The 15,120-nt window shown below is 36.7% G+C and overlaps 1 protein-coding gene across 1 annotated transcript; it reads right to left on the reverse strand.

Annotated features, from left to right (window-relative positions):
• Positions 1-780: 780 nt before the first annotated feature.
• Positions 781-14,411, reverse strand: LOC108695880 (extracellular calcium-sensing receptor; the record flags this gene model as incomplete). The annotated part of the gene is made up of 8 exons (XM_018224832.2): positions 14,309-14,411; positions 13,339-13,471; positions 8,729-8,938; positions 7,325-7,616; positions 4,599-5,396; positions 3,150-3,371; positions 1,859-1,982; positions 781-1,655 (listed from the first exon to the last, which is right to left on the reverse strand). Coding segments are annotated over exons 1-8 (2,757 nt in total), but the record flags the coding sequence as incomplete, so codon positions are not given.
• Between the last annotated feature and the right edge of the window lie 709 nt (positions 14,412-15,120).

Consider the following 15,120-nt stretch of genomic DNA (forward strand, 5'->3'; position numbering starts at 1 on the left):
TCAGATTGCTATTTTACAACATTTGTTACAGTGTTTATATACATACATGCAGCTTCAGTCCCCTCTGACTGTCCCTAATGCTTCTACATTTACTTTTTAAGGGAATAATTGAAAAAAGGTAACGATTTAGTATAATTTTGAATGAAAACCATTTATGTTCTGTGTGTTTAGCCGAAACCAAAATGTCCCAAGCTATGCTGCGATGGGTAGCCCTTAAAGAGTCAAAATGAGCTTTTCACAAATTCAGGGTTTTTGTTGCCCTAGTTGCACCAAACATTAAATAAGATAACATTATGGTTACTATTACCCATATTTGCTAAATGTTCTGGGTTGTTAGAGATAACAAGAACCAGTATAGCATGATTTCTGGTTTCAACAATGTATGATATAACAAATGTATAAACTTGTTCCCATTAACTTTCATGGCTGTTCTGTTGCTCCAACCAATATCTGGGCAATTAAAATCCCCCATTATCATTACCTGTCCCAAACTAGCAGACTTTTACACCAGCAAACAAATAAACATGGTAATATTATTATAAAATATACGATGTGTGCATCAAATATTCATCAATCAGATTTCATCTGAAGGAGCAGAAGCAGCAAGAACAAAAGTATATGATCCTGTAAGATCATTGAACTTGGACAATATAACAATACAGAATTTCCTTTTTGGAAAAATAACATATATATCCTCACAGGAAGGTGAATAACCATTTAGAATATTTTAAAATACAGTTGGACATTATTTCAAATTTTTTGTCTAAATATTTTTGTATCTCTCTTGTTTTTTTCTGGTTTTAGAATTATGATATAGACCTTTGGCAAAAATATACATGCCACTAATCCACTGCTTGATGATAAAATAGCAAACACTTCCACTGCCACCATGTACTTCCCTGTAGTGCTGAGGTAGGCTGGGATGAAGGAGATCCAAACAGCTCCAAATATCAACATACTAAAGGTGATCAGTTTGGCCTCATTGAAACTGCCTGGTAATTTTCTCGACAAATAAGCCACTACAAAGCACAGAGTAGCTAAAAATCCCATATATCCCATTGTGCATGAATAACCTGTTGGTGATCCCTTGTTACATTCCACAATAATGGTGCCCATCTTAGATTTATTGTCTTGGTATTCAAAAGGAGGAGAGTGTGCAAGCCACCCAGCACATATAATCACTTGTATAGCTGTGCACACAAGCACCAGGGTGTTAGTTACTCCAGAATTCAACCACATTCTTCTGTTGCTCTTTGGCTGGGTGAGGTTGAAGGCGATCACCACCATCATTGTCTTTCCCAAGATACACGAAATGCACATGACAAAACTGATGCCAAATATAAACTGCCTGAGGATACAGGTTATAGTAATGGGACGACCAATGAACATTAAAGCACAGAGATAGCAGAAAAAAAGTGAAAAGAGAAGCAGGTAACTGAGATTCCGGTTATTAGATTTCACAACTGGAGTTTCTGAGTTTTTCATAAAGATTGCTAGAATGCTGAGAGGAAGGAGAGATCCTAGTACTGAGACAGTAGCCAAGGTGCCCCCTAATAATTCTTTAAAAGACAGAAATTCCAAGTTCCTCATCCAGCAGCCATTATGGTTCTCATTTGCCCACATGTCTTCAGGGCATTTCATACAGCTTGTTGAATCTAATAAAGAGAAGAAGATAAACTGAGCAATATGGGCTGTGCCTAGACAGTGTAACAATAATGGGCTGTGCCACTTAGAAGGCCTTTACTGTTTCTATAACAGAAACAGAATCACTGTTTGTTTCTTACGACTTCTCTATGAAGTGTATTTTTTTTTTATAAAACTGGTGCAATTTTCAAATAAGTCACATTATTGTGCTTACCTGTTTCATTGCTAAACTCGTCTTCTGAGCATAAGATACAGTCAAAGCAGCAGACAGGCTGTCCCTTCCGTGGTGCCTTTCTGTATCCTGGAGGGCAGCTCTCACTGCATATAGATGTTGGTGCCTGTTGTACAGTAGATAGGATGAGAACATGCAAAAATGTTGGCAAAACTGTACATGCCTGGAACACTTCACAAAGTTACTTTGAACCCATGCAAGTCCGTACTAATGCCTTTATTGATGCCATCACCACGCTTCAGAGGAAATGCTGTTTGCACACAAATGTCAATTACTATGCAAACTATTTAACAGGCACTCACAATGCGAGGACTGGCATTGAAATCAAGCCAGTTGTGTCAATAGTTGTAACTGGCTTGTGTTGATGCACTTAATAATGTTCCCCATGTGATGCTATTTTAATACCAATCCTGTGTTTTTGCAAATTGCAAAAACAAACACTAATATCTGGTCAACACGGTACATTGTTGTCAACCTGGTACATTGTATACAGGGTGTGACAAAAATAGCGTATCATATCTAGACATTGTAATTTTGGGAAACACTGCATTGTGGGTACAAAACATGGACAATTAGCATATTGAAATGCATTCATAAAATCACCAAGATGTACTGTAGTACTTCCAGGATTTTTATCCAGCTCAATCATATTCACCCGTTTTTAAAAAATGTAATTTTTATAATAGATTTTGATTGGTTGTTTTTTTCCGAATTTTGAGTTGATGGGAGTTTTTAGAAAATCCCATAAACTTGAAATTCAACCCTTGATAAATCTGGCCTTAACTGTATTGTCTTTATAAATTCACTTATCATTGACTTTTTTTTTTTTTTATCATTTTTGTGCATAATATCCTTGACTTTTTTTTATCTTTTTTGTGCATAATAAACAGTTAAAAACACAGCAAAATATAATTGTTTTACTTTCTCAGTTTGGCTACACATTGTTTATCTTTGTTCCTTTTTGTTCTGAGGTTAAAGGCTAAAGTCTTCCCAAAACAAATAACTAGAAAAAAAAGAGTGCATTTGTAGACTGAAGGTTCGATTTTATACAGGTCTGTGCAGCCAATATGGATATGGATAGGAATACAGGACAGTAGAGGGGGCACAAATACTTTTAAGCAACCCAATTAGTCTAGATAATTAGCATCAAATGGAGCCTTTATCAAAATTTCAAATGCAAATAGTTGTAGCTCCTAGTAGTAGCAGCACATACCTGAAGAAGACTTCTAACCCTACTGCATCCAGCTTTAGTAATAATATTATTTGTAATTACCTCTGTGTAACCTCCACTCCAGAATATAGTGTTGTTACTTAGAACAATATGACTCTCAGGAAATTCTTCTTCAGTTGCAAAATTGACAAATTGTGTTTCACCATTGGGAAAAGCTTGCCAATTCACATACTCAAGTGAAGATATCAGGTCCCCATTCTCATCGAAGGCCAACTCTTGACCAGCAGTGTTTTTTACCTTCACAATCTTTACATACTGCCAAATCTTGAAAGGAGCATATCATTAAAAAGTTAACTTACAGATACAATTAATAGATATCAAATTAGTGTATCCACCATGTTTTTGGGGTGTGTCCGAAGATCAAAGACGAGATTGTGCAGTGGGTGTGAATTATGTGGAAAACCATGACTATCATCATTATTACTAATTTACTTATTATTTTACTCATCTCTGTACAATAATTTGGAACAAACAGGGACCTTACAATGATTTAACAAACAATGGCTACAGAATAAAAAAAAAACTTACAATCTGAATAGTTATGGAATGTAAGGGGGATGAAAACAGTTGATAGTTGTCATAAGTTGATTCTTGATGGATCAAGATCATTAAATATCAAAGTCTTTGCGGAGCAACTGAAGGTTTAGAAGGAAGGGGGAGAGTCTGATCTGCCTGGCACTGAACCCCCCTGCCAAGGCATAAGTTTTGCAGTCGGGAAAGACAAGAGGGGATGGTCAAAAGCCCAATGTATCTTGGGGGAAGCTCGGGACCTGGGTCTTTCTGGGTATAATTTGGACCTTCATACCTTAAGTCTACTAGAAAATAATTTAAACATTATATAAACCGAATAGGCAGGTTTTGACTCGAATAAGGATCAATTGCATCTTAGTTTGGATTAAGTACAAGGTACTGTTTTGTTATTACAGAGAAAAAGGAAATCAATCTAAAAAATTTGGATTTTTGGATAAAATGGAGTCTATGGGAGACAGCCTTTTCTGTAATTCTGAACTTTCTGGTTAACGGGTTTCTGGATAACGGATCCCATACCTGTACAGGTAAAATATGTAGCGAGGAGCAGAGGACTGAAGGGCTTTAAAAGATTTTGTAGCTGTCTTTTGCTTACTAGGTTGGTATTGGATGAACAGGTTCTCATTAGAATTCAAGCAGCAGCAGTATAATTAAAGATTTATGATGTGTAGCCGGCATTGATCATCATGCCATGCAAATTCAATGAAAGAATAGATACCCTATATTCAACTGTTTATAGGAAAATCCTGACCCTTTTCTAAGCCACAAGATATTTTTTTCTGGTGGATGCCATTCCCTTTTTCCTTACTAGTAGGCAATTATTTCAGAAAAGAAACATTTCTATTTTGCCTGCTGAATATTTATATGACATTTTCTGTGTGAATGAAATGGTTTTTGTGTTTTTAAACTGGGCAATGATGTACATATCTTGCTCACAATAGGAATTGGTATGTTTTGCCTTACCTTCCACAGATCCAGTCTACTTAAGTTTAAACATGGAAATTCAGATCTGCAGGAAATCATATTGTTGATACCATGGGCCAGTGTATAAACTGCATTGTAGACAAGAATGGCGTATCCTGACGCTGCTTCATTATAACCTTGGAGTTTTAATGTGTTAAGGCTTTCCTGCCCTGTACAATAGAATGATCCATTGACTGGTGTTTCATTGGGCCACAAACAACCAAAACTTGCTTCCCAAAATAATTTCATGAAAATATCATTGGGATATAAAGATGGATGAATGCTATAAAGAAATTTTCCAAAACCAGGGATTATTGTTAAAGGGAGCTTTAGTCCAACAGTACCATTTAATGTTCTCCAAAACTCTTTATAGGAAAATATAGGAGAAGTGATAACACTGCCACTCGCAATCCAGACCTTTCCAGTTATAGTTTCTTCACTTGCGACTTTCATAAAAGGGATTAGTTCTGGCATTGAGCAGTAAAGTACCACAACTGTGGCTGTTGATTTCTTGATGACTTGGAGAATAGAGAGTGTCTGATCTCTGGTGTGTTGGGCAGATATCCGCATTAAAAAGGCCACACAAATCCCAGCTGCTTCAATGTCTTTTCTCAGGAGTTCACTGTCATACAGGTCAAAATCATTATCAGAAGCCAGAATTCCTATCCAGGTCCAGTTAAAATGGATCATCAGCATATTGAAATAAAAAGGCTGTATCTTATCACTTATTACAGTGCGCAGAAAAGAGGGAAAATTGATTTTATCACTTAAATAGGCCAACGCTGACCCAAAGCTGATCTGGAATTAAAGTAAATGTTCTTAATTTAATGGCATTAAAAAAACACCCTATTGCTTAGTTTAAAAGGAAACTAAATGTAAAACAGTATTGTAACACATGCAAAATAAAAGGTCTAAACTTACATCTAGGAAAAAATTAAATAAGTTATATAAGCATATACAACATATTATACTGTGACTTACATGCCATTATAACATACAGTATGGGGCAGATTTACTAAGCTTGAGTGATGGTTCGAATTTAAAAAAGTTCGAATTTCGAAGTAGATTTTTGGGTACTTCGACCATCGAATAGGCTATATTTGACCTTTTGACTTTGATTCGAACGATTCGATCATTTGATAATCGAAGTACTGTCTCTTACGAAGTACTGTCTCTTAAAAAAAACTTCGACTTCATACTTCGCCAAATTAAAGCTACCGAAGTGCAATGTTAGCCTATGGGAACCTTCCAGAACATTTTTCCAGAAGTTTTTTTTGGTCGAATAAAAATCCTTCGATTTAATCGATTTTTTTCAACCGCAGGATTGCCAAATTTGTTGAAAAAACTTGGAATTCAATATTCGTATTCGAAGTTTTTTAATTCGATGGTCGAATTTTGAAGTTTTTTGTACTTCGAAATTCGACCTTTAGTAAATCTGCCCCTATATGTACAGTAGGTAATGGATAAATATTTCTATCATGCTGTGAGCATTTGGTCATGGGAACCTGGCCTATTATGTGCACATAATTTAGAATAATAAAGAATATTTAAGCAGCGGATCTTTCAGGACTGTATTCCATAAGTAAGCTCCTCACATCACACACTGTCACATATAATGAGATGACAAGTATGTTGCCACTAAGTATTGATTACTTGCACTGCTGAGCAATAAATATGCAGAATGTATTAGTTACCGTCTGGTCTATTACTATCTAGTAGTTTCGGCTAACCTGCCACTGGGATTATTTTCTCTTTATGCATACCATTTTAAGTATTTACTCTTATTATAGACTATAAATCCAAAACCAAAGTATTGGAGACTAATTGTCATGGGAAGTATGGACTGTGGATGATATACTTGATTTAGGGGCCTATTTATTAAGCATCAAATTTTTATGGTCGAGTTTTTAATGGGAAAAAATCCATATTTTTAGAGGAAAAAAAACTGGATTTTTTTAGATTTATTATGCTCCAAACCTGCTAAAAATACAAATATAGTCTAGCTGAAAACTGTCAAAGTCATGTAAAAGTAAATGGCAGATGTCCCTTTTACAACTGGAAGCTGTTTTATTGCCTTCATGATTTTCAACGGTTTTGGACTCTTTGATGCTTGTTTTGGTTTGAGAATCCAAAAAAGTTGAGGGTTTCGGGCAACAACTCCAAAAAGTTGAGGTTTTTGAGCAACAATTCGAAAAAGTTTCGCGATTTCAATTTTGTTGAGACTAATTCCCACACGTACAATTTTTGTTTTGGATTTTTAGTAAATTAAGCAAAATAGTGGTTGGGAGTCAGGTCAAATTTTTATTGTTAAAATAATGAGATAAATTTGAGTTTTAAAAAATACCTCCCTTAGGGCAAAGACACACGTGGAGATTCGGGGACATTTAGACAAATCACCTCTTCTTCGGGCAACTAATCTCCCCGAACTGCCTTCCCGCTGGCTAGAATCTCCGGCGGGATGGCACTCGGAGCACTTCGTTTTCCGAAGTCACCCTAAGATGCCTCATGAGGAAACCTTGGACTAATCTCCCCAAATCTCCCCGTGTGTCTCTGGCCTTAATGTCCTGATAAAAGTTATCAGGAATTGACATTATTAGAGGCTGACAAGTCTGATTTAGAGTAAACTCTGCTGTGGCATTTACGATAGGCTGAGTTAATTGAGATAGAAAGGGTGGATAGAGAATATAAGAATGTAATAGTGCATCTTCTACATCATTTACACTTACCTGAGGAAATCGATAGAGTCCTAAAATTCTTGCCACAGCCACAGAATTGGAAGACTGAAGATCTCCAATTAAACCCAACATTGAAGATTTTTTCTCGCAAATGTAATTAGGAATTGCCCTTTCAGTCCCGGACAGAAGCTGTAGAACTCCATCAACAGCCTGCATTTCATTAAAGCAGGAGTCGTATATACGGAAGCCCAGTGTAACGTTTGGCAGAACTTCTGGATTCTCATTAATCTCATGAATAGCAAAGACCATGGCAAGTACATGTAGATAACAGAAAATTGATAGCCTAAAAAGAACAAAAAAACATGGATAAGATAATGGGGTTATTTACTAAAACTCCCATTTTTTTAGATTTATTATACCCTGATGCTGCAAAAAAAGCCTGTATCTGAAAATCTGCAATCTCAAACCTGTCAAGTCATGTATAAATCAATGGAAGATGTCATTATACCAATTTGAAGACATTGTGGTTTGTGCTGGGTTTAGCACGATAGTCCGAAAAATATGGGGTTTTTGGGCCATAACATCAAAAAAAATCGAGCAACTTGGAAAAAAAAAAATAATGCATGATTCGAGTTTTTGCTTGATTTTATAGAGTTTTTTCCCCCGATGTATTTCTGTTAATTTAATGATACATAAGGCAAGAAATGGATGGGAGTTTGGTTGACCTTTTTTTTTTTTATAAAAGAAATTAGATAAATTTGCATTTTAGTAAATAGCCACCAATGATCTAAATCAAACCCATCCTTGCTGAAAATATAACCAGATGTAAATGTATTCAGCATTCCTGTTCATTTAATAGTACATAACTTTAACAGTAATATGCACATATTTCCTACTTACATTTGACATTTATCACTACAATTAGAAGATATAAAGTAACTGACTGTGCTAAATGTCTGCAACCACCAGATAAATGTATAGAAAATGTTATGATTGCTTCAGATTTTACCTGCTACTATAGTCCTAGGTAAGAATTGTATTAGATAAATAGTTACATTTTAGTCTTATTTTAATAGAGTTAAGAAAGAATTAAGACAAAGGCTTTGCTTCTTCCATAGATGTTGTCAATGCTTTTCAAGTGTCTACTTGCAGTATCTAAAAGATAAAGATCACAGTATTGAACTCTGTACTCATCATCATCATTTATTTATATAGTGCTGTCAAGATACGCAGTGCTTTACTCATGACGAGTAGTCCCATGCTCTTATTATTAGTATAGAAAGTGATTATCTCTTTAATTGCCTCCTTTTATTGTTTAATTTTGTATTTCTAACTCTAATATGATAAATTGAAACAAAATTAAAGGGAGTAAAATAATAAACATTTTTGTCTTCTGTACAGTTCTATCACATTTCTACTAATACATTTCTTGAATGATTAAAAAAACAGCCTTACTTGTTACATTTCCCCATTGAGGGCTTTGTAGTGAAATAGACTTTAATGTTACTTGGTTCAAGATGCACAGGGATAAGAGCTCCAACAATAATGTCTCCATCTTTTTCGTAAAACTTCAGATTTTCTGATGGCAACTTGCAGCCTGGATCCCCATTGCTCCTGTAAATAGCCCAGCTCAGTATCAGCAGCCAGTCCAGGCACAGCGTTTTACTGTAACACAATAACCACATGAAAAAAGTCATTGCAATTTGTGCTAATAAATTCTATAATAATAAAAATGCTATAATGATTGCAAAATTTGTTCTGACATAAGTCCCAAAACAACAGTAGTAGTCTTCCTCTCGACCCAGTGAGATCTATTGCAGCGCAGTGACATCAAACTTCCATTAAGAAAAACATTTTTCATGAGCTGCGTTGTTTATTTGGAATTAACAATAACATAGTGGAACATGTATCATTTAACCAAAAGTAGTTTTAAAAAGTTAAAAATGTTCTAAATGCATTCTACACACACTAGCACTTGTCTAAATAATAATAGTTCCGTTTCTGCATATTGCTTGTTCTCTGTCTATAATCTATTAGTAGCCCTACAGGTACCTCTGCTTGGGTCTATCTTTATGTCTGTCTAATATTTTTAGTCGGTAAAAATAATAAAACAAAATGTTATCCTTACAGTATGAGTGCAGTATTGGCACAAGAATGTAAGTTAAAGTCGATAGGTATAAATATGCAATTTATTACAAGTACCAATACCTGATGGGATAATTTCTGCTTGTTTCCTATATAAGCAGAATGATTTATTATCTATAATTAGTTAAATAGTCTATCTGCAATATAATATTTGCCTAATCCTCCTATGCATGCAGTATCTGTGAGTCTACTTACGTTTATCTATTTCTTCCTATGCCTCAAGGATCAAGGTCTGCCTCATACTAAATATTAATGTGACCTTCCATTGTTTGTGAATCTGAACACTATTGTGTAAAGTGTTATAAATGTAGCATTTGATTACCAAAAATGTGCCACCAACAGCATGTTCTATAGGAGACAATGTATAGTTCTATGATTGTGATATAAAAAAAGTGGTTCTGTATTTATATTCCAGTGGACTATTTATATAATATACAGGTAACTGTAAGAGGTACATATTATTAATGGCCAATTAAAAGTTGTATCATTATCTTGTTCCTCAGGGTCCACATAAAGACAGGCCTGCATGATGGAAAGTCAGGATAATAGTTCTAGGCTAAGACTGAGTGAGTGCCCATTGCTCACTGGGAACCTTTTTCTTTAATCCTTGTAGATAATGAATTCATGCATTATATAATTATATGTTAGAAAATTAGGTACCTTTTTGTCTGTCACTATTTAATTCAGGATTATATTCCACTGGGACTATTTAATTCATGCTATTGTCTCTTTATGCATACCAGTTTTATTTTTTTTACTCTTACCATCAACAATAAGGGGTCGATTTATCAAGTTTACAGCATAATAAATAAAATCTCACCCATGTTCTGTTCACTTCTATGGGATTTTTAGAACTGTATTTATTAAATGGTGAGTTCTAACTTTCACCCATAAGAATGAATAGAACATGGGTGTTATTTATTACGCTCTAAACTTGATAAATCTGCCCCCAAATCTAAAAGCAAAAGGAAATTGCTAGTCCAGGCCATGAACATCTCAATTAAAGACTGAGTGACATTATTAACACTAGCACTGATTTTTTTTTTAATTCACAGAATAATTTATGTTGATTTGAGTAGTGAGCAATTCTTTAGAATATTGTGTATATTGGGATTGTCCACAAAAATAATAAGCTCAAATTCAACCTATATTTTCTATAGAGCATTTAGCATATTCAGAGTTTCAGAGGGATAACCCCACTTTTCTAATGATGATTCATTATATTATTATTAATTTTCTTTAGAAAAAACAGCTAAAATCCTTCATCCAGATATCGTGCTCACCCTTTTTAGCTGATAACTTGGGTGTATATACCCCAGGTCCTACTCTCCTGGGTTTCGAACAATCTAGGCACAATTTCTATAAACTTAGGAAAAAACGCACTCACCAAAATAGACAAATGGCCCGGGTGCATCGCCCCAAACCCATAGCTGAAGGTGGTGTGCAATAAAAATCATATATGTTGGTAAGCACTTCGCAGTCCACTCATTGGGTAAAAACTTCAAGTTTATTTCAGTAGATTAAAAACATATCAATCCTGACGCGTTTCGTATCACAGATACGTAGTCATAGGTATAAAAAAACATTGTGACTAACGGCTATTTGAATTCTTAGCCCGGAAATGACTTCATTTAACTAATTGAAATTAATTAAGAGCAAGACCGAAAACATCCGTTTACAACCCCTTGTCTTTCCAATCAACTGAAACAACTCGAAACATTTTGTTAAAACTGATCGCTTTGTTACAATTTAAACATAAACATAATAATATGCTCTCCTGTCAGCTCTTCTGACTGACAGGATGACTGAAAAACTATAAAAGGCACAAAGAAAGCAGAAGAACAGTGAAAGGAGGAGGCGATAACTGAGATTCTGGTTATTCCCTTTTCACAACTGGAGTTTTTGAGTTTCTTATAAAAATTGTCAGGATACCAAGATGAAGGAGAGATCCCAGTACTGAGATAGTGTCAGGTATTGCTGGGATTCGAGCCGGGGATCTTTGGGTTTCTGGCTCGATACCTTAACCATTTGGCCAGATGAGCAGCCTGTAGGGTTGCTCTCTATGTGTAACCTGGCCTCTGCAGTCCCAGCCCAGCTGCCGCCTGATTGGCCTCTCCAGCCCCAGCTCAGCTGCAGCCTGTTTGGCATCTACAGCCTCTACCCAGCTGCTGCCTAGTTTGGGCTGACTCTTCCCTATTTGAGGGCAGCACTTAGACCACTCCTTGCCAGAGCATTGCATGGTTTTTTCCTAGTACTGTGGCAGCGCCCCTAACTAGGTAGTTCTAGCTCTTGCCCCTTTTCCCTTATTATTCCTCCTTGCCTTGTCTGCCTGTCCTTGTCTTGTCTTGCTTTACCCTATCTTGTACCTTCCCAACCTTGACCTGACCCTGCCTTGCTTGTTCCTGATTTCTGCTTTCTGTTCCACCTTGTACCTTGCCCTGACTTCACCTTGTACTGACCTTGTCTTGCCTGCTCCTGATTCTTGCTTTCCGACCCTGCCTTGTACCTTGCTCCTGTCCTCTCTTGCTATCTTGCACCAGTCCTCTCTTGCTCTGCTCTCTTGCTATTCTGCTCCAGTCCTCTCTTGCTTTGCTATCTTGCTCCAGTCCTCTCTTACTATCCTGCTCCAGTTCTCTCTTGCTATCCACTCACCTTCTGCTATCCACTCTAATCTCCTTCTGCTCCTGTCTTGCTATCCGCTCCAGTCCTGTCTTGCTATCTGCTCCAGTCTCCCTCTGCACTCTATCCCCAGTTTGATCTGATCTACACCCGCACCGTCCTGTCCCATCCAGTCTGTTCCTGTTCCACTCCTGCCCCGTCCAGTCTGTTCCTGTTGAGTTGTCGCCCTCTTCTTCCTGCCTAGTCCAGTCCAGTCCTGATCTTCGCCATCTCCGTCCTGTTCTGCACCTGATCCAGACTGACTCTTCTCCTTCTTCAACCTGTTCCTGCTTTCCCTTCAAGTGTTCCCTAGGCACATACAGCTCCTGCCTCAAAGACTCGCCCTTTCCCTTCAGTCTCCACAGCTCCCCCTACCTAATCCTTGACAGATAGTAGACATGGTGCATCCTCAGGGTTCTTTAAAAGACAGCTATTCCAGGAGCCTAAGCCAACAGCCATCAGGTTTCTCATTTGCCCACATGTATCATTTACCCTGGAGAAGCTGGATTTTTACCTACAACGAAACACATTGGTTTTTAGACTGAGGCTTCTACATTTCCCTTTGGTGCATACCCTTCTAGACCTCCAGAGAAGTAGTTGCCCTACAGCTACCAATTATGTACCGCTGTACCAATGAATGCCTTGTTAGTGCACTCTTTAAAGGTGTGGGTGACATTTAAGTTAACTTTTATAGTATATTATAGAATGGCAACTTTTCAATTGATTTATTTTTTATGGTTTTTGAAATATTTGCAGTCTTCTTCTAAATCATTCCAGCTTTCAAATGGGTCACTGATTCCATCTAAAAAACAAATGCTCTGTAAGGCTACACAGTTTTGTTATTACTCATCTTTCTATTTGGGCATTTGGGCCCTATTCATATTACAATCTCTTTATCAAATCAATGCATGGTTGCTAAGGTAATTTAGACCCTAACAAAAAGATTGCTGAAATTGCAAACTGGAGAGCTTCCAAAATAAAAAGCTAAATAACTCAAAAACCAATAAAAAAAAGATACAAATTGTTTTAGAATATCACTCTCTACATCATAATAAAAGTTAATTCAAAAGTGAACATCCCCTCTAAATCTTATAAATAAATGTTGAATGCTACACGCCACGGGGATGCTCCCCTTCTCCTTATATTTTTTGGATTACTAAAGATTGATCCCCTTTTATAAAGGATGCTGAAACTTGCTGTGACCCTGGGAGTTAACCTTTTTATCTTTTGAATGGATATATTGGCTATTTAGCTTTGATAACCTATTGGGTGGATAAGGACTTTTGTAGCTGCCTTTGAAGAATATGTATTCGCTAAAGACTAATCCATTTACATCCCCTAATTTTGCTTCATTTGCCCGCATGTCTTCAGGGCATTTCATACAACTTGTTGAATCTAACAAAAGAAAGAAGGCTTGATGATGAGCAATATGGGTGTTGCCTGGGTTGCAGCAGCAAATTAATTAAAGGCTTATACAATAGCACTGAAGCAGTGATTATGGTTTCACTGAAAACTATGATAGAATTATTAGAGGCAGCCATCTTTTATAAGATGTAGACCATATTGGTAAATAAAACCACTGCATTCTTCTTACTCTAACTGCCAGCTCAATCATGTATGCTTGACTATGTTTTCATTTTATACTTAGTAGCTGAAAACTTCAAACTCCAGACATTTAACTTCTTGTTTTGCATATCCCTAAACAACATTTTAATTAAAAAGTATAATTAAAAACACACATTATTTTGAGTGATCTGTTGAAGTATACTGTATATTGCCAATAATCGAGCTTTTAAAACAAAAAGCTGAAAACATGTTTTGTCTGCATATAGATATGGTGCCTGATGTATAGTAGATAGGATGAAACTTATCAGCACATTATCAGATAGTATACTTAAAGGACAACTAAAGCCTAACTAAATTTTGTAGATTATCTGTTGGACTTTTATACAAGCTCAAGGCGACCACAGCCCTTTAGCAGTGCAAATCTGTGCCCCCAAAGGTGCCCAGTAGCCCCGATCTTGTTTTCTGTTGATTCACTGCACATTCTTTGTGCTGCTGTCATATACAGATCTTAGGGACTGACACACAATATACTGTATATACAGAATAGAAATGTCACCATATAAGGCTGATTAATAATTAATACAGATAATTACTACATATCAGCTCAGAAACCAGTACAACTAGTATCAGAATTTAATAATCAGCCCTGTTGTAAGGAATGCTTACCCTGGTGGTCTAGTGGCCAGCGGGGACGCCTGCCACGCTTACGCCGCTGCGTGGGTGTTCCTCCTCTGAGTCCGGGTTTTACACGCCGGTGTGATGACGTCATCACGCATTTGCGCGAAATTCAAATGTATTTAAAGGGGCTTTTAAATTAAACTCATGGCCCGTGTTTAGTTCTAACTTGTTTAGCTCCTAGGCGTTTATTCCTTGTGAAAGGTAGCAAAGGATGAGTAGAACTCATTCCCTGTGTTTAATTTGCACTGCTGCTACTTATACAGAAATACCCATGGTAACCAAGCTACAATATTCCAAGCATGTTCCATCCTCCTTTAGAAACAGACACCATAACCTCTGAAAACAAAGCTTCCAAACCCTGACATCCAGGTTACCCTGAATAGGTATAACAGTGGATGGAGGGCACACCGGATTAGTAAATATTCTAGATAATAGTATAAGAGGTTCAGAGACCATAAGTTACCCCTACACAAGGTAACACACAACTATGCAATTTGTCTACAGGTTCACACACTCAAAAAATACAATTTAGGAGACAAGATAGGTATATATAAAAGATAATGCTTTACTCTTATGCAGAAAAATTCTCACAAACAATACCATAGTAAATTGGCATATATTATACATTACATCAAATAACAATACACATCATATATAACACCCATTGGTTAAACATGACAAAAAGAAACGCCAACAAGGAGCGGATACACCTACCAAAGGAATGAGAATAGCCCCAACGTTTCGGCACCAAGGCCTTTGTCAAGGGGATCCTGATGTTTGCCAAGTTTGCCCTGAAAAGG

The sequence above is a fragment of the Xenopus laevis genome, chromosome 7L, assembly GCF_017654675.1.
Source record: "Xenopus laevis strain J_2021 chromosome 7L, Xenopus_laevis_v10.1, whole genome shotgun sequence".
Lineage (NCBI taxonomy): Eukaryota > Metazoa > Chordata > Amphibia > Anura > Pipidae > Xenopus > Xenopus laevis.